A 19,978-nucleotide genomic window follows, 5' to 3' on the forward strand; every position below is an offset into this window, starting at 1 on the left:
GCTGCATGTCGGTTGCATAATTTGCAGATATTCTCTCCCATTCTGTAGGTTGTCATTTTGTTTTGTTTATGGTTTCCCTTGCTGTGCAAAAGCTTACAAGTTTGACTAAGTCCCATTTGTTTATTTTTGCTTTTATTTCTTTGGCCTTGGGAAACTGACCTAAGAAAACATTGGTACAATTTTATGTCAGAGTTTTGCCTGTGTTCTTTTCTAGAAGTTTTATAATGTCATGTCTTATTGAAGTCTTTAAGCCATTTTGAGTTTATTTTTGTGTATAGTAAAAGGGAGAAAAAAAATAAAAGGGAGTGTTCTAACTTCACTGATTTTGATGCAACTTTCAAACTTTTCCAACACCACTTGCTGAAGAGACTGTCTTCTCTCCATTTTTTATCTCTTTTGTCAAAGATTAACTGGTGTGGGTTTATTTCTGGGCTCTCTCTTCTGTTCCATTGATCCGGATGTCTGTTTTCGTTACTAGTATCACGCTGTTTTGATACCCTAGTGTTGTCAGAAGTCTGGGAGGGTTATACCTCCAGCTTTGCTCTTTTTCCTTAGAATTGCTTTGGCAATTCTGGGTTTTCTGTGGCTCCATATACATTTTAGGATCATTTTTTCCTGGTTCTGTGAAAAATGTTTGGGTAATTTGATAGAGATTGCATTAAATATGTAATTTGCTTTGGATAATATGGCCACATTAATAATATTCTTCCAGTCTGGGAGCGTGGGATAGCTTTACATTTTTTTAAAAATCATCAATTTCCTTTATCAATGTTTTATAGTTGTCAGCATATAAGTCTTTCTCCTCCTAGCTCAGGTTTTTTCCTAAGTGTGTGTTTTGTTTTTTTTTTAATGTGATTTTAAAAGGGATTATTTTTCACTTTCTGATACTGTTTTTAGTGTAAAGAAATATAATAGATTTATGTAATTCATCTTATATCCTGCTACCTTGCTAAATTCATTTATCAGTTCTAATATTTTTTGTTTAATGACAACCCACTGCAGTATTCTTGCCTGGGAAACCCCATGGACGGAGCCTGGCAGGCTGCAGTCCATGGGGTCACAAGGAGTTGGACATGCCTGAGCACGCACATATGCACCTTATTAAGTTTGTTTATCAGTTAGAAAAAGATTTTCTTTTAATCTTTAGGTCCTCAGTAATTTTTAAGAGTGTAATAAGATTCAAAACCAAAGTTGGAGAACTGCTGAATTAGACCATAAATTCATCTTTTTTCATCATGAACCCATTTCTATAAAATCCCTTGCTTCTCCTAGAGCTTGTTATATTTGAATTTTGCCCTGTCAGAAGACTCAAGTACTGTTGTAATACATGCTACAAAAGAATTTTTCCAATGAATGAGGATCATTTTTAAAGTTTTTAATTGCTTGCTTTTTCTAAATTGTATGTGCACATTGTAGAGTTTACCATTTACAAATCTCATTTTCTGTTCTGACAAACTTGTTTTAGAGTGAGCTCAAGTAAAATTAGTCTATGTTCCTTGAACTAATGAATTTCAGTTCTTCCTACTCCTATTTGATTATTCACATCCTTCTCTTGCCTGCTCATTAGTTTTACTGTCTTCAACCGACTTAACCCCTTTCTGTCCCTGAAAGTGAAGTGAAAGTGTTAGTTGCTCAGTTGTGTCTGACTCTTTGCCACTGCATAGACTACAGCCCACCAGGCTCCTCTGTCCGTGAATTCTCCAGGCAGGAATACTAGAGTGGGTTGCCATGCCCTTCTTCAGGGGATCTTCCCAACCCAGGTTTCAAACCTGGGTCTCCCACATTGCAGGCAGATTCTTTACGAAGCCTCCTCCTTGAATGGCAGATATGGGAGGCTTAATAAGAAGAACCCAGGCAAGCCTTGTGGATGAAACTCAATAATTTAATCCCAAGTATGTTGATTGGGAATTCATTGAGGTATGTCTTTATGCTAGCTAGTACTATATAAACAGGTTATAGTTTCAGAAACTTAACATAAACTACAAGTTTCTTCCGTTATCTACTTTTTAAAAATTTTAGTAGACAAATTCATTAGGAGCTTGTGAGGTTTTCCATTTGTTTTAAATTCACCAAACTAGACATGACGGTTTACTTCAATGGAAAGAGAAAAACCAATCTGGGCTCTTTATTTATAGCAAAAAGTAAAAAGGTAACTTTTCTATTTAGAGGGGGATTGCACTTTCTCAGCATCTGACATGTACAGTGGCATCCAGTAATCACTCTAAATATTTCTCTAAAAGAGCGAATGGCCAGAATAAGATTTAGAGCTGTTGAGTAAGCAGTTAATTCTTAAATGGTTGAGAATTGCCTTTAATAGAAAAAACTAATACACTGACTAGCAATATTCTCCTAAAATGAAATGTCTATACCTTACTCTGCCAGGATGCTGGCAAGTCTGAAATAGCTCTTCATGTGTTTGTTCAGTCAAGCCCCGATGTGTCCTCTATCCCAGGCAAGTCCTCCTACACCGACCCTCCAAACGTCTGAGGAACATAAAGGACAGCTGTTTCTAGAGCTGTAGAGAGAGAAGCTAAAGTCTGAAATAGAGATGTCCTGAAGGTTAAAGACCTGTACAAAGTCCAAAACCAGGCGGGAGACCAATCATCAGTTTAACAGGAATAATCCTGTGTTGGGGAAATTGCTAAATAACGTGTGTGTGTGTATGTGTAATGTGCCTAAAATGAAGGTTTAATATGCATAATTTATAAGATGCCTCTTCAGTTCTTGCTGGGGGTTTATTCTATAATATTCAATATTTAAGTCCTGCTAACTTTCTAGAATTTTTTTAAAAATCCAAGTTCTGAGATAAGGGTTTTGGGTGAGAGGTTGTAGAGCTGTACAGATAAACACCAAATGAGCATGTACACAGCAGTTTCATTTGAGGTACACGTGGAACGCCATTTTCCAATCCACTGGTCCACCAACACTCAAAGAATCTAGGTATTCCTTGAGTCCTATTTTTCCATTTTGGTTTATTTTTTGTTGTGTTGTTTGTGTTGGTTTATAAGTGAAAACCCCTCAAGGGAAGAGGTGCTAAGATTCTTGGGTTGTGAATGGCAGGGACCTTAAGGGCTTTAGGGCTCCAGTACTTAGATTTGGATGTGAAGGCTTCACACAGATGCCGCTTCAGCAGGTTAAGAAGCAGATTCCTCAGTCTGCCTTCTAACAGCACCCGAGTGATTTTCATACGCTTGGCTTGTGGCCACACTTGAGAAATACCACTTTCGAGATAAAGTGTAACTAGTTGTTGTCCTCTGCACAAATCTAACATCCGTAATATGGGCTGCTGTTTTTTTTGTAAACAAAATATATATAGTGTGCCCTTTTTTTTTAAAAAAGATAAGAGTCTATACCAGGAAAAAGAGTAAACGATGCAGTACTGTCTAAAACTGAAAAATCAAAATGTAGTTAACCACCAGAAAAAAAAGTGATTCTAGGAGCTGCAGTAAGAGGGAAGGTGAAGCCTGAGAGTGTTTTCCATTCTAAAACACTTCTTATAATTTGTTTGTTATGACATTTCTAAGTTGTCAGAAAAAAAACCTACTTCATTTTGTTTCTTCTAAGAACGGCAGTCTATGCCTTTGAGAAACCTACCAAAGTTGGGATTACCAGTTCAGATGGGTACATCATCATATTTGATATCATATATGAACATATATGATACTGCATCATATTTGTTCATCTTCCAGATTCTCAAGTATGTACAAAATGCAACTGGATTTACAGAAATATCTCACCTACACTGAAAGTACATTTAAAAATTTTTTAAAACATACAAGAATACAAACAAAAATAAGTTTATTTACAAAAAAATACAATAATTACAAACAGTATAAATTGAGATGATTTCTCCTCTTCCTGTGACAGAAAGTTAAATAGCCTTTACTTTCAAATGAAGGTTTCTGTTATATAATGCAGTGATCTGCTGCTCTTGCTTATGCTTTTCTAAATAATTCCAACCCTGTTAGTGATATGTACATGGGTCGTTTCCCTCAAATCTTACTTCCAGTACTGTGCACAAGTCCAACACAACTGGAACAGAACAAGGTAAGACAGCATTGAACTGAAAAAGCTTCACCCCAACAGTACAGTGTGATTCTTCTTTAAGTATTAACCTAGTGGTTTAGAACTGAAACCATAATTTTTGGCTTAAAAAGAAAGTCCACTATGATTTTTAATGGGCAGAACAATTCTACTACAGCCAACATCACCTGGCTAGCTTTCCACTTTTGCCATTTAAGAAACAGATTTCTATAGTATTCAATTCTGTATGCTCTTTGTCTTACGGTCTCTAATCAGAGTCACTGCTGCTGCTTGAGGAGTCCGTTGACATAACCTCTACATCATCCTCGTTTTCTTTGTTGTGCCCTGGAGGTTCCAACAGAAAGTCATGACTGTGGTTTGGTGGTAACATGTTCATCGCCATGTCATTTGACTGCCATGGATACTGTGGAGCAAGGACATCTGGACAAAAAGACGCACACATGAGAACATTTCTACTAACGATTCATTCACTTCTTCTTTCCTTCATGCAAATACTTTGAAAATTTTTTTAAAGGTTAGAAATCAAAATATACATTTGGCCAAATTAATGATCAAACTTATCAAGGAAAAATGTGATGTTTTAAAAAGTAACTAGAATCTATGATTTATTTTTTTTAAATCATACTTTCCTACACTCACTATTCAAGACAGTCACAATTTCAAATCAAATGTCTCCTCTATATATATATATATAATGCACGTATATTAACAATATGTAACAGGTCATGTATAGTACTTTCTATACATTCTCTCTATATACACATTATAAATAGCTAATGTGTACTATACTAAGTATTGCAGTTTAGGCTGCCTCTAAGCCTCCACTCTTGTCCCTGAACCCTAAACACGGTTCTCCGCCAGCAGCTACAGTGTTCGGCTCTGCCCGTAGAGGGCGCTGCAGGGACTCCACAGGTGGTGGTGGTGGTGGTGTCACCAAGTCGTGTGCCCAACTCTTGAGACCCCATGGACTGTAGGCTACCATGCTCCTCCGTCCATGGGATTCTCCAGGCAAGAATACTGGAGCGGGTTGCCACTTCCTTCTCCAGAGCACTTCCCAACCCAGGGATCAAACCCAGGTCTCCTGCATTGCAGGCAGACTCTACTGACTAAGCTAGGAGGGAAGCCCACAAGAGGAAAAGGCTTCTTCCCCTACTGGGCCTGCACTCCCTCCTGTGGTGCCTGGTTGATGTGCAGGATGTCAGCGGCATCCCAGCTGGATGGGCTGGTGTAGTTTCAGTCTTCTGCTGGGACTGTACTGACACACGGTACAATCACAATGAGAAAAATGAGGTGATACTAAGGGAATCTAAGGCACAGTGAACTCCCAGTTTGTCTTAGTTAACAATGTTCACAAAAGCATTTTTAGTAACACAGGGACAGCCTGACAACAAAACATTAAACACTGAAAAAGCATTATCTAGAGTACATTTTTAGCAATGTAAAAAATACAGGGTGGGGCTTCCCAGTGGCTAGGACTCTGCCTGCCAATGCCAGTAACGAGGGTTCAATCCCCGGTCCAGGAACTGGGATTCCACAGCGGGGCAGCTGGGCCCGTGCAGCCCAACTACTGAGGCTGCTCTGTGCTCTGCAACGAGAGAAGCCACCTCAATGAGAAGCCAGCTTGCCGTTAACTAAAGACAGCCCACGAACCACGACAAAGACCCAGTGGAGCTGAATAAATTTAGAATAGGTATTTTAAAAAATACACGGAAAATCATGAGATATGTAAAATATTAAGTGACTGCCCAAAAAATTTTTTCCTTTCTTATGCCTTTTAGAAAACTTTTAAAAAGTTCTACCAGATGAAAACAAGTAGACTTCTACGTGAAACCAGAGGGGGTCTGAAGCTCAGAATGAGCTCTCATAAAAAACATACTCTATTTAGTTAGTAAAAAGTCCATTAGAAGCTTTGTTATTCACTTAGTTAATTTGGGGGTTTTTAACAAGTATGTTCATGTGGTATCCTTTAAACTGAATACTTCTTACTCTGTTTATAAAGTATGGTTCATTAAAAAAAAAAAAACCATGTCTGGAGCTTAAGTTAATGAGAGGCCTAATGCCTGAGGAAAATGGCACAATATCACCTTATTCTAATTTCTTGGGGCTTCCCTTGTGGCTCAGCTGGTAAAGAATCCACCTGCAATGCGGGAGACCTGGGTTCAATCCCTGAGTTGGGAACATCCCCTGGAGAAGGGCAAGACTACCCACTCCAGTATTCTCACCTGGAGAATTCCATGGACTCTCTAGTCCATGGGTCGCAAAGAGTCAGACATGACTGAGTGACTTTCACATCACATTCTAATTTCATAGCCTCCATCTAGAACGGTCTTAAAGGACAGGAAGCAGAGAGCAGCATAAACTGGTAGTTAACTAACTCTAGCAACTAAAATCGGAGAAGGCAATGGCACCCCACTCCAGTACTCTTGCCTGGAAAATCCCATGGATGGAAAAGCCTGGTAGGCTGCAGTCCATGGGGTCCCTAAGAGTCGGACACGACTGAGCGACTTCACTTTCACTTCTCACTTTCATGCATTGGAGAAGGCAATGGCAACCCACTCCAGTGTTCTTGCCTAGAGAATCCCAGGGACGGGGGAGCCTCTTGGGCTGCCGTCTATGGGGTCGCACAGAGTCGGACACGACTGAAGTGACTTAGCAGCAGAAGCAGCAACTAAAATAAGATGGGTCCAGACCCTCAAACTTGTTCAACAGCCAGGTCTTTGTCTTCATCATCATCTCTGAAAAAAAGCCTTCATCTCAAAGTACTGTTCTGATTAACACATACCTGGCAGTCTGCCTGCTGCAAGTGCGTCCCCTGGGAGATGACCGTTTACTCCATTAGTGGAAGGATTGTTCATCTGACCCAGTAATCCACTTCTCATCTCCAAATCAGTTGGGTATGGTCTCCGTGGGTCCCCTAAAAAATACAGCCTGCTTTTAATTCAATCACATATGGAAATATGCTTAAATACCTTCTTTGAAATATTGATTTTCCTTGGTTCACTTTGAAAAACTCAAGCCACATTTTAAATTTTGGAATATTAAAGTCATCTTATCAATTGCTATTAAGAACATGTTAAAATTTTAATTACATGTATTTTTATATCTTTAGATCTTCACAATAACACTATATGAAAATTGTCATTTCAGCAACCATTCCAAATGACAAAATTATAATCCTGATTCCTCTAAATTAAAACCTTTTCCTAATAACCTTTTTGTCATGTCATTTAAAGACTAATTCCTGGGGACTTCCCTGGTAGTGCACTGATTAAGACTCAGCTTTCACTGCAGGGGCCTCAGGTTCCATCCCTGGTCAGGGAAGTAAGAGCCCACATGCCACACAGTACGGCAAAAAAGACCAATTCCTATAACTTTCGGGCAGAGAATCAGAAGCCAATGATGTTCATTTCCAAACATGAAAGCACACTGTTTAGTTCTGGGCTGATGAAAAGTTGGCCAGATGTGAACCAATACTGGGGTATTTTCTCACCAACTCTAAATTATTTACCCTCCAAAACTGCAGCCACCCTTAATGTTTCAAGCTGTGGCAAAACACCACTGTCAGGAGTGACTAAAAATAACTACTCCCATCCTCCCAAAAGGCTGGAGCTCTACGCGAGGTCCCTGGCTGTCAATACACGTTGCAGTTTCTCTCTCCTGTTCCTTAGTTACTCCAGCTTTCTGCAGCCTGTGCACCTGCTGCCTGGTGTCCAGTGCTTCATCTTTATACCCTAAGAGGTGGGATTGTCTCTCAGGCTGGAGCCCTTGTGGAAATCCCTCGAAAAAGTTGGCTTCTGGCCAGCCAGGGTTTTCCAGGTATACAAATACAGCTTTAGAATCATCACATATTACCTTGTATTTTAAAATATATACATTCTATATTTAAATCTTTTTTCCTATTTTATGTATAGCTACCTAAGAATTTTCACAACCACCATGTATCTAGTAAAAAGAGAATCATTTTTACCTGGGACCCAGGTCAGTGGGGCGCACACAGCATTACTTGCACTAATCCTATGTGCATACTTAATTATTTCTTCAGAGGAAATAGCACCTAAGAGAGTCAAGAGGAGTTTTAACACTTCAGCCTACTAACATACAAGTTTGTCAGTGCATATGTCACAGTTACACTTCATATTTATTTAATACACTTAATTACACTTAATACATACACTTCATTTTTTATATTCATAAAAAAAGTGCACGTAAGTAGTAATATGTATAGCATGGCCTAGTTTTACTATTATTATTGTCACATATGTATTACACATCTAAGAAAAATCTCGAACACACATCAAACATTAACAGCAGTTAATCTAAAATAGGAAAAGAGGGAATTTAGATGTAAATCATACCTACAAATCATGAAAAGCAAATAGCCAAGGTTTTCATTACAATTCTGACTTTTAGTATCCAAACTAAAAGATCCAAAATGGAAGCCTTTTAAAGAGAAAAGCAAGACAGGACGAGAAGGCAGGCTGAGCGTCTCCCAGCACCACCAAATGGGCACACCCCAAAGCCTTACTCAGTTCTGACTTCATGGTGCTCTAGTCCTATTCGAATTGTCCACTGCATGCTCTCTCATCCTCCATCCCATCTTTCAAGGTCCACCTCAAATCACATTGTTTCCAGCCCATATTCTGTTCTCCCAACAATGTAAAAAACCCACTGTCTTTATTACACATTTAAGTAATAGCCATACTTCTTTATCTCATTTTGTAACCTGAAAAAGGACGTGACACCTCCCTAACAACGTCCAGCACAGGGCTGTAACATAGCAGACACTTCACAATGGAAATTCATTGGAAACTTTTTAACAGCATGACATGACTACCATTAATACTCTCATCAGTTTCTTGAATGGAGAAGGCAATGGGACCCCACTCCAGTACTCTTGCCTGGAAAATCCCATGGACAGAGGGGCCTGGTGGGCTGCAGTCCATGGGGTCGCTAGGAGTCGGACACAATTGAGCTTTTGACTTCACTTTCACTTTTCACTTTCATGCATCGGAGAAGGAAATGGCAACCCACTCCAGTGTTCTTGCCTGGAGAATCCCAGGGATGGGGGAGCCTGGTGGGCTGCCGTCTATGGGGTCGCACAGAGTTGGACACAACTGAAGTGACTTAGCAGCAGCAGTTTCTTGAAACCAAAACTTGAGTCTTTCAGAAAGTCATTTAATGTCCCCACATTACTAACCTTTCCTTGCTTTTTCTATTGACTTGAGTTTTTCTTTTGCTTGGTAAACAGCTGTTGCCTAATTTAAACAACATTTTAAAAAGAAATACAGATTATTCAGAACTATACCAAGTCCAGTTTTTGGCCTAATTCACAAAATCATTTATCCCATAGAAACAATATATAAAACTTGGAAATCCCCACAATTTATTTGTAATATTCTGAAATACCACTTGGGTATCATTTACATCAGCTATAATCAATGAGAAAAATACCATATTTATGTATTTATGAATTAGCCTCCATTCACAAATTAATTGTTGGAAACAAAACATATTGGATTGTTCGCTACCATTTTTGCTTTATGTCTTCTATCATAAGAATGCAGAAAACAGACCAGGTACTACTCCCAAAACAATCCTTACATCTGGTTCAAGGATAAAACACCAAAACTATTTTTTTTCTAGTTTACAAGGTAAGTTTGTAGGTTGAGAGTGTCACTCATTTATACATTATCAATGCACAATGACTCTTATAATGAGCTCTTCCACATACCCCCCTGGGCACAGACAAACTCAGGGTAAAACGAGGCTGACCCTAGCATGTGCATCCTTAGCCAGAACACAGCGGGTAAAAGCAGGCAGGCAGAGAGATCTAGGTTTAAGTTCCGTCTCTCTACTTTTACTCTCTTGGGCAAGATAGGTATTCATTTAAAATCATGGTTTCATCTGTAAAAATAGAAAAATGGTACTGACCTCATAAAAGCGTTAAGATTAAGCTAATACACTAGTGTACCAGGGGGCGCTAGTAAAACTGTCAGTTGCCATTGTCTAACTCACAAGATTTATTCTTTTTCTAGCCCTCATGTTCACTGTCTTTAGAGAAGAGCCTGCAAAGTCTGGTCCGAATGAGAATCAAACTCAGCTCTTCCTGCAATACCACCACATAACAATTACGTAGGTCAGCACTGAGAGAAATAACTGAACAAATAAATTGTCTCTTTGAAATAGTAGAACAAGAAAAACTAAGAGTCCTCGACATATCCAAATCCCACCTCATTTAAGATGGAAGATGACATAAATTAATGTAAATTTTAATCAATTTATAAAATTGGTATATATTTTTACTGATTGCAAAATTTCTAAAACTGAAGATTTAGACTATTAATAAATGAAACTTATATGAGGATAGGATAAAAGTAAAATGTCATACTTCGGTGAATTCAATCACGTGAAATCTTTAAATAATGAAAATATGGTTCTAAAGAAATGCAGAGTATCTGAAAATAATTAAAAAGTGAATGACATGGTCTTTCATCTAATGAAAGTGACAAGTTTGGTTAGATTTTAGACTGGAGATTCAAGTTTTCTGCCACTTCAAAATTCTGAAAATAGGTTTATTTTTTGTAAATAGAGTAAATAATAGCCCTTTTTACATTAAGAACCAGCCTCTATCAGCTTACCAGTATCTGTTCTGCTTCCTTTAGCTGTTTTTGTAGTTGCTGAATATCACTGTCTCTCTTTTCTACTTCTTTTTCTAAAACTTGCATTTCATGATGGATTTTTCCCTGATTAAGTGCCAATTTCATTAGTTCCTGAAATTCCCCATCTCTGTGAATTAACAACTCCAGGACCTGTGAGATAATAGTTGGTTAAAACAGACAAGAGAATACTGAAGAACTACATTTCCAATGAAACCAGCCACACGTGAACTGGCAAGTCCTCAAAATCTTAACACCTTCAAAGTATTATTTTCTAATCATTATTAGAAATAAAAATAGCGTATCTATGATTCTTTTAGAAAGATTAATCAAGATTTTCTACTTTTTCTAATTATATGCTATTCTTTCATACAAAAGAAATCTTTCAGAACTAGCAATATGCCAAAATGAGCAGGCTTATTCATTTCTCAGGGAAGGCAAAATTTGAGATGATTTTAGTTGACAGCCCTGGCAACCCACTCCAGTAATCTTGCCTGGAAAATCCCATGGACAGAGGAGCCTGGCAGGTTGTCCATGGGGTTGCAAGAGTCAGACACGACTGAGCAACTAAGCATGTATGTATGTTAGCTGACACCGGGGACTGAACAGACATTTCTCCAAAGATACACAAATGAACAAAACCAGAAGCAAAGGCACCCAATATCACTAATCATCAGGGAAATGCAAATCAAAATCACAACTGGATATTGCCTTGCACCAGCTAGGTGGTATCGTCAGAAAGACAAACGATAACAAGAGTTGGCAAGAATGTGGAGAAAGAGGAACCCTTAGTACACTGTTGGCAGCGATCTAAATTAGTGCAACTACTGCGGAAAACATTCCACTAAGTGTGGAGGACACTTAAAAAGTTAAAAAAAAAAAAAGAACCACCATATGATCCAGCAATTGTTTCCGGGTATTTATCCAAAAGCAATGAAATCACTACTTGCAAAAAGATATTTGCACTCGTATGTTCACTGCAGCATTATTCACAATAGCCAATACATGGAAGTAATCTAAGTGTCCATGAATGGATGAATGGAAAAAGAAAATGTGATGTAGATCTATACACATGCACATACACACAAAGGAGTATCATTCATCCACAAAAAGGAAATCCTGGCATTTGGAATAACATGCATGGACCTTATAGAACATCACATTAAAGGAAGTAAAGTCAGACAGAAAGACATTGTATGATCTCAGTTACCCGAGGAATGTAAAAAAGCCAACACACAAGAAAAGAGCTCAGGTTGGTGGCTGCCAGAGGGAAGGGAGTCAAATGGGTGAAGGTGGTCAAAAGGTACAAACTTCCAGCTGTCAGACAAGTGAATTCTGGAACTGTAACGTACAGCATGGTGACTGTAAGTAAGAACACAGTACTGAAATCTGAAAGTTGCAAAGAGTACATCTCAGCAACATGAAGTTCTTAAAAATGTGCAGAATGCAACAGACATTTTTCCAAACACATACAAATTGCCAACAGGTACATGAAAAGGTGCCACCTCCACCTTCCTTGCAATTTTCTTAAATGGTCTTATCATAAAAAAGACTTCCTTGGAAATCCAGTGATTAAGACTCTGTACTTCCACTGTAGAAGGTGCAGGCTGGATCCCTGCCCTGGTCAGGGAACTAAGATCTCACATGTTAACTAAACTTATAATGGTAACTTTGCAATGTGCACATATATCAAATCATAATGATATACATATTAAGCTAATCCAGTTTAATGTATTAAATATATTTGTATCAAATATATTATTTAACATATTAAATATATATAATTAAATATAAAGAAGACATTAAATATATTAAATAATGTATTAAATATCACATAATTATATGTCAACTATATCTCAATTACATCTCACCTAAATGATGCAAAAAAATCCATTTAAAAACTGCAATTAATAATTTAATAGTCTGATCTTCCTGTTCTCACACAAAGTAAACATAAACAGGAAACTGAGGAAATGACGCAGGTTTTTTGTTTTTAATTCAAAAAGAAACCACTTACCTGGTTCTCCTCTCCAGACTGTAGCAACTTTTGGTTTCTTGAAATTGCCAGCATTTCTATAAGTTCTCTATAAAACAAAAACAAAGTCTGCAAAGTAAACACAACAGAGGCTCTCTTATCTGACCTCCACCCAGCCGATGTGCGGGACTGATGGTCCTCACAGCAAGCAGACTCAGAGCTCCTGCCCCACAGGCCCTCTGACTGGACTTCAGCTCTCACCAGCACAGCGCATTCTCACCAAGACTCAGCTGTGCTCATTACCAGCCCCATTTATTCAAGTTTTACTATTACTGTAATTATATAAATCAATATGGAGTAGATAAACACAAATCAAGTATGACTGTGAACAGGCAGAACTGTTTCCATAAAAACCTAAGCTGGGAAATACTCAACAGAGGTGTTACAAAGGAAAACTGTATCGAACCAAGAGAAGTCAAGTCATAAAAACTCAGCAAGAGCCTGCCCTAAGACTGCCTGATGAGTGGCCAAGGGCTCATTTCACTTTAAAGAAACTGAAGGAGAAAACGCAGATGATGAATTGCGGGTGGTTTATGCAAGAAAAACTCCTGCTCCATCAGGGGTCTACAAATCCAGCGCATCTGTGGTTTAGGTAAGTAGCTATTTTAGGAAGACAGCCACGCCTCTTCATTTATATATTGCCAAAAGTTGCTTCCCATGACAAAGGCAGAACAGAGTAGTTGTGACGGAGAACTTCTGGCCTGCACATTTTTTAATTAACCAAACAGGTATCAGCTAAGAGGGATTCTTACACATAATAAATCATACATTTCTAGAATGCTTCTCTGTTAAATATGTTAACTTTCCTATATGAAAAATAGTAGAATGATTGGGAGGAAATGTGCAGCAGGCATTTTCTATTTATACATTAATTTCAAAATCGATGACAGATGGGACAATTCAGGAAAGGACAGCTTCACAATTAGCCGCCTGACACTACTGGTCAGTCCGGTTTGCACCTTTTCATCTTCATTTTCCATTTTACCTTCATATTCCCACCATCCACCTTCCTCTCACTAGCCTCAGGCTATTTAGTGGATGGTACCGACTGGACTCAGTATTTCCCACTACTACCTCCCTCCCATACACTACTACGTATGAATTAATTAAAGCTAATTAATGAGAAAAGTGGATAAAGGGGTGAAAAGTTCATACATTCAAATATTTCCTGAGTGCCTATTATGGGTCAGGCACTTTCTAGATGATCTGAGTTATAAAAATGAATTAAAGTCTAATGCAGAAGTCAAGAAAATATATAAAACCAGAGTTGACAAGGATTAGGAAGAAAATTAAGCGGAGTGTTACAGCAGAAAGTGTCAGGGAGGTAGTCTGGCTACTTACACTGTGTGGTCAGGGGAGGTTTCTCTACAGGGTTATCTTTGGAGTAAAGCATGAACTAAACAAGAGAAGCCGGCCAGCAGATGTGGGAGGAAAGAATGCTTGTCAAAGACACAGCCAGTGCATCATCGCACAGACGGGCTTGAGGAAGCACACCGGAGGCGCCAGGGAGGGCACAGAGCAAGGACGCGAGGGCTGCACCGTGTGGGGCAGGAGCCCCAGCCCGGGGAGAACGCCGAGGTCATCACAAAACGGAAAGTAAAATGCACAGACGTGTAGTGCCCTCTAGTCATCCCGAAACCATACCCCTCTCCTTCCCCACCCTGTCCCTGGAAAACTCTTCCACGAAACAGGCCCCTGGTCCCGCAGAGGTTGGCGCCTGCTCGTGCAGGGCCTTGTCGGTCAGGTTAAAGGATCAGTATTTCACTCCAAGTGCAAAGACAAGTTACTAAATTGTTTTAAACAGGAAAAGGACAGGACCTGATTCATGTTTTTAGACAATTACTGAGCTATCTGGAGACAAGACTGTAAGAAAGCTAGAGTGCGAATCAGGTCAGGTGGTCTTTGTAGGAGCTCAGGCAAAAGAATGACACTGGCTTTGACTAGGTCCTGGGCATGAGGATTTAGTCATGGAAATGGGGAAACCTGGACAGATTTAGGGTACATTTTGGAGGCAGAGCTGACAGGACTTGCTAAGATGACCAACTATTTTAGCCCATTTCTGTACCCCTTAATGAGATGAAGAGTTGGGAACCCCTGCCCTAAATGCAAGCTGGCCGCTGGGGGTTGCGGTGGGGAGCATGGTGTGAGATGCTGAGAAAGGAAGTACACAGGGCTGACCAAGAACTCAGGCACAGACATCAGGGCGTGGATTCAAGTCCTCTACTCCTTTCTTCTTGTGCGACCTGGAAAAGATGTTGGGATTGTCTATACGGTGGATCCCTCATCAGCCAAATGTAAGTAATCACAGCGCTACCATAGAGAGTGATTTTAAGGAGGTGATGTCCGTATGTATCTGAAGGACTTAAAACCCTGGCACCCTTCTACACTGTTGGCTGGAATGTAAATCGATATAACCACTATGGAGAACAGTATCGAAGCCCCTTAAAAACTAAAAGGGGATTTCCCTGGTGGTCTAGTCTGCCTGCCAATGCAGAGGACACGGATCTGATCCCTAGTCAGGGAACTAGGATCCTACATGTGTGTGTTAGTAGCTCAGTTGTATCCGACTCTTTGCGAACCCAGGGACTGTAGCCCACTAGGCTCCTCTGTCCATGGAATTCTCCAGGCAAGAATGCTGGAGTGGGTTGCCATTCCCTTCTGCAGGGGATCTTCCCAACCCAGGGATCAAACCCAGGTGTCCCACACTGCAGGCAGCATTATGCCAAAATAAATTTTCATCAGGAGTCAAAATAACCAGAGAGAATGTAGGGTGGGAAGCTGTAACCAATGGCGTTGGACTGGAATTGTTATAATAAATCATAGATAGCCATTTCAAGACCTTGGAGCCATACATGACTCCCTAAAGCTAAAAACAGGCCCTTGAAGGAAGAAAACATGATTAAAAATTAGAACTATGCATCCATATACACCTGAAATATGTAACAAGTATGCCAGTTCTATTTGATACAAATTATTTGGGTTTCCCTGGTGGCTCCAATGGTAAAAAATCTGCCTGCATTGCAGGAGACCGGGTTTCAATCCCTGGGTCAGAAAGATCCAAATTAACAGGAATCAGAATTTGGAGGCAAATTATTATAGCCCTTAGTTGAAATACTAACACATTCCTGATACTACATCTTAACCAAATTCCAATTGAATAATCCATGACGAATAGTATACTGGAAATAGTAGTGAACTGCGAGTACAGGACACCACAGTTCTCATCTCAACTCAGCCACTAACTAGTCACACATCCTGAACCAGGATCATAGTAAATACCCAGCAAATGGGATGTTAAATCCAGGAACCTAACTTCTTTGAATCTCTAGTTCATTTGTAATAGAGATCACTGGATTAAAAGATCCTACATGTCACAGGGCAACTAAAACCATGTACCACCTACTGAGCCCATAAGCACAGAACTCACCATGCTTTGCACACGAAACCACAGCAATTTGAAGCCTGTGACCCACAGCTAGAGAGTGATCCCCGCTCACCATAACTATTAATACAAATAAGTAAGTTAATTTTTTAATAAAACTAAAACTACCATGTGATGCAGCAATCCCACTCCTGGGCATATATCCAGAGAAAACTGTAATTCAAAAAGATACATGCACCCCAGTGTTCGCTGCAGCACTATTTACAACTGCCAAGGAAATGGAAGCAACCTGTCCACTGACAGAGGAATGGATAAAGATGTGATACACATACACAACTGAATATTACTCAGCCATAAAACAGAATGAAATAATGCCATTTACAGCAACAAGGATGGAACAAGGCATTATCATACTCAGGTGGACAGAAAAAGGTAAGTATCATATGATATCCCCTATATGTGGAATCTAAAAAAATGAAACAAATGAACTCATTTACAAAACAAAAACAGACTCAGAAAACAAATTTAGGGTTACTAAAGGGGGAAAGTGGGAAGGAGGAGGGATAAATCAGGAGGTTGGGATTAGCATATACACACTGCTCCATATAAAACAAATCAACAAGGATCTACTGTATAGAATAGGGAGCTCTACTCAATACTCTGTAATAACCTATATGGGAAAAGAATCTGAAAAAGAACAGATATGTAATAGATAAAAAAAAATCTTGGTATTCTTCTAAAAGTTACATCATTAAAGACACGTTGCCTGTAAGCTTAAATTATACAAAATGTCTCATCTTGGGGAAGCCTGCCTCCCAGGTTATGAGCATTAAGCTAAAATACCTTGTTTAACTCACAGGAAACATCCTGACCGGCGGCCCACCCTTGAAGGACTGCAGGAAGAAATTAACAATTCCCCTCCGGAAACTGTGGGAAACATTTGATTTGCCTCCCCTCCTAGTATAAAAGAAGACGGAATTCTAACTGAGACAGGTGGCTCTTTAGGGCACAACTCTACCATCTCGGTTTGCTGGCTTTCTGAATAAAGTCGCTATTCCCCTGCCCCAACAATTCATCTCTCTATTGGCCTGTCATAAAGCAAACAGTAGGAGCTAAGACTGGATAACTGATATATACACACACACACACACACAACTGAATCACTCTGCTGTACACGTGTGTGTGACTGTGTGTGTGTTTGTTGCTTAGTCGTGTCCGACTCTTTGCAACCCCATAGACTGTAGCCCACCAGGCCCCTCTGTCCATGGGACTCTCTAGGCAAGAACACTGGAGTGGGTTGCCATTTCCTTCTCCAAAAGGAACTATAGAAAGAAAGTGAAGTCGCCCAGTTGTGTCCGAATCTTTGTGACCCCATGGACTGTAGCCTACCAGGCTCCTCCATCTATGGAATTTTCCAGGGAAGAGTACTGGAATGGGTTGCCAGTTCCTTCTCCACTGTACACCTTAAACACAAGATCTGACTACACCGAGGACAGGCCTTAGGGAGGCTCCGCGCCACAATCACTGTTGACACAGACGTTCCTCTGGGTCAGTGGTCTCTCGCCAATTACACCAAGCTCCTCCTCGTAGTACTCCTGGGGACCGTTTCCCAGCGCGCAGCACCCACGGGAGTTCCTTATACGTCTGTCGAGTGTCGGTGGACGAAGGGACCCACACCCGGCGACCTCTGACGTCCGCTAAGATTCCCATATTCTGGAGATCAGGGTCACTATCAGTATTAAGATGGACGTGAGTCTGAGCAAGCTCCAGGAGATGGTGAAGGACGGGGAAGCCCGGCCTGCTGCAGTCCATGGGGCTGCAAAGAGTCGAACACGACTGAGCGACTGAGCAACAACAAAGAGGGCTCTTGACCCCGAGTCCCTGAGGGTTGCAGACCCACTTCCACCGCGCTCGGGCACTGTCCCTCGGGGCGCGGCCCTCCCCTTCGAGCCCCGGGGAACCAGCCCAAGGCAGGCCGGTGGTCCCGACTCAGTCCTTCCGGCCCAGCCGCAGCAATGGCCTGGGGCCGACGGCCTCACCTCGACAAGACCTCCAGATCTTCCAGCGCTGACAGCAGCCGCTCTCGCGTGCTGTTACCGCCAGCCGCTCCTAAGCCGCCGCCCGGCCGCTCCTTCTCCTTCTCGCCGCTCGACGCCGCCGCCATGGTGCCCACAGGCAGGCGTGCGCGCAGCTGCGCACTGGCGACGAGAGGCGGGCTCGGCCGGCGGAAGGAAGGATCGCCGAGGCAGGGAGGAGCGGCGGGCCAGAGCGCCCCCTGCGCGCCTGGCGGTACGCTGAGGGCATCAGCGCCCCCTGCTGGTCAGTGAGGGCTTCGCCTTCCACCCCCTGATTCAGTTCAGTTCAGTTCAGTTCAGTTCAGTTCAGTCGCTCAATCGTGTCCGACTCGTTGTGACCCCATGGACTGCAGCACGCCAGGCCTCCCTGTCCATCGCCAGCTCCCGGAGCTTTTTCAAACTCGTGTCCATTGAGTCGGTGACGCCATCCAACCATCTCATCCTCTGTCGTCCCCTTCTCCCCCTGCCTTCAGTCTTTCCCAGCATCAGGGTCTTTTCCAATGAGTCAGTTCTTCCCATCAGGTGGCCAAAGTATTGGGGTTTCAGCTTCAGTTCCAGCCCCTGGAGGCAGAGCCAAACTGAGAACTGCGGGCCAACGCGGTCAGAGTCTCCTAGCCTGTGCTTAGTCGCTCAGCCCTGTCCAACTCAGCGTCTCCTAAGCCTTAAGTTATTCAAGCAGGAATGGGAAGCTTCTGCTCAACGGATTTTCAGCATTCGAAGGACTTACTTAATGGCCTGCCTCTGTTTCAGTTTCTTCGTGAAATGTGCAGGCGGGGGCGGCGGGGCGGGGGGGCGCTCCTCTTATTAACTTCTCTCCTAGTCTGCGTTTCCATAACGCTATTCCCATTCTCCTGTTTGGGCTCTCAGGAATGCTGTAAGAAGTTTAGGGCAAGAGCCAAAATCTATCATATTTTCTTCCTTTTTTTCTTGGTGGTAAAATACACTTAGCATAAAATGTACCATTTAACCGTGTTTAAGCGGTGACATCAAGTACCTTCCTGTTGTGCTACCGTCACCACCATCCTTCTCTCAGTTCAGTTCAGTTCTGTCCCTCAGCCCTGTCTGACTGCTTGCGACCCCATGGACCTTTGTTGGCAAAGTAATGTCTCTGCTTTTTAATATGCTGTCTAGCTTTGTCATAGCTTTCTTCCAAGGAGTAAGCGTCTTTTAACTTCATGGCTGCAGTCACCATCTGCAGTGACTTAGGAGCCCAAGAAATAAAGTCTCTCACTGTTTCCATTTTTTCCCCATCTATTTGCCATGAAGTGATGGGACCAGATGCCATGATCTTCGTTTTCTGAATGTTGAGATTTAAGCCAGCTTTTTCACTCTCCTCTTTCACTTTCATCAAGAGGCTCTTTAGTTCCTCTTCACTTTCTGCCATAAGGGTGGTGTCATCTGCATATCTGAGGTTATTGATATTTCTCCCGGCAATCTTGATTCCAGCTTGTGCTTCTTCCAGTCCAGTGTTTCTCATGATGTACTTTGCATATAAGTTAAATAAACAGGGTGACAATAAACAGCCTTGAGGTACTCCTTTCCCAATTCAGAACCAGTCTGTTGTTCCATGTCCAGTTCTAACTGTTGCTTCCTGACCTGCCAACAGATTTCTCAAGAGGCAGGTCAGGTGGTCTGGTATTCCCACCTCTTGAACAATTTTCCACAATTTGTTGTGATTCACACAGTCAAAGGCTTTGGCGTAGTCAATAATGCAGAAATAGATGTTCTTCTGGAACGTTCTTGCTTTTCAATGATCCAGCGGATGTTGGCAATTTGATCTCTGGTT

The 19,978-nt window shown here is 41.3% G+C and overlaps 1 protein-coding gene across 1 annotated transcript; it reads right to left on the minus strand.

Moving 5' to 3' along the window:
• Positions 1 to 3,781: 3,781 nt before the first annotated feature.
• Positions 3,782 to 18,325, minus strand: MED4 (mediator complex subunit 4). Its single transcript, XM_027557240.1, has 7 exons — positions 18,157 to 18,325; positions 12,718 to 12,784; positions 10,683 to 10,853; positions 9,242 to 9,299; positions 8,012 to 8,098; positions 6,827 to 6,958; positions 3,782 to 4,464 (listed from the first exon to the last, which is right to left on the minus strand). The coding sequence occupies exons 1-7, from the start codon at positions 18,279 to 18,281 to the stop codon at positions 4,292 to 4,294; spliced, it is 813 nt and encodes a 270-aa protein (XP_027413041.1). The 5' UTR covers positions 18,282 to 18,325; the 3' UTR covers positions 3,782 to 4,291.
• Positions 18,326 to 19,978: the final 1,653 nt, after the last annotated feature.

This window comes from Bos indicus x Bos taurus, chromosome 12 (assembly GCF_003369695.1).
Source record: "Bos indicus x Bos taurus breed Angus x Brahman F1 hybrid chromosome 12, Bos_hybrid_MaternalHap_v2.0, whole genome shotgun sequence".
Taxonomy (NCBI): domain Eukaryota; kingdom Metazoa; phylum Chordata; class Mammalia; order Artiodactyla; family Bovidae; genus Bos; species Bos indicus x Bos taurus.

Bases quoted from the DNA above. Each gene is read 5' to 3' on its own strand.
- MED4 (XM_027557240.1), bottom strand. From the start codon at position 18,281: ATGGCGGCGGCGTCGAGCGGCGAGAAGGAGAAGGAGCGGCCGGGCGGC. The intron at 8,099-9,241 runs GTTAGTAATGTG...TGACTCTCTTAG, and splicing joins AATAGAAAAAGCAAGGAAAG to GTGCTATTTCCTCTGAAGAA. The intron at 4,465-6,826 runs GTATGTGTTAAT...CTTTTTGTCCAG, and splicing joins TGCAGCAGGCAGACTGCCAG to ATGTCCTTGCTCCACAGTAT.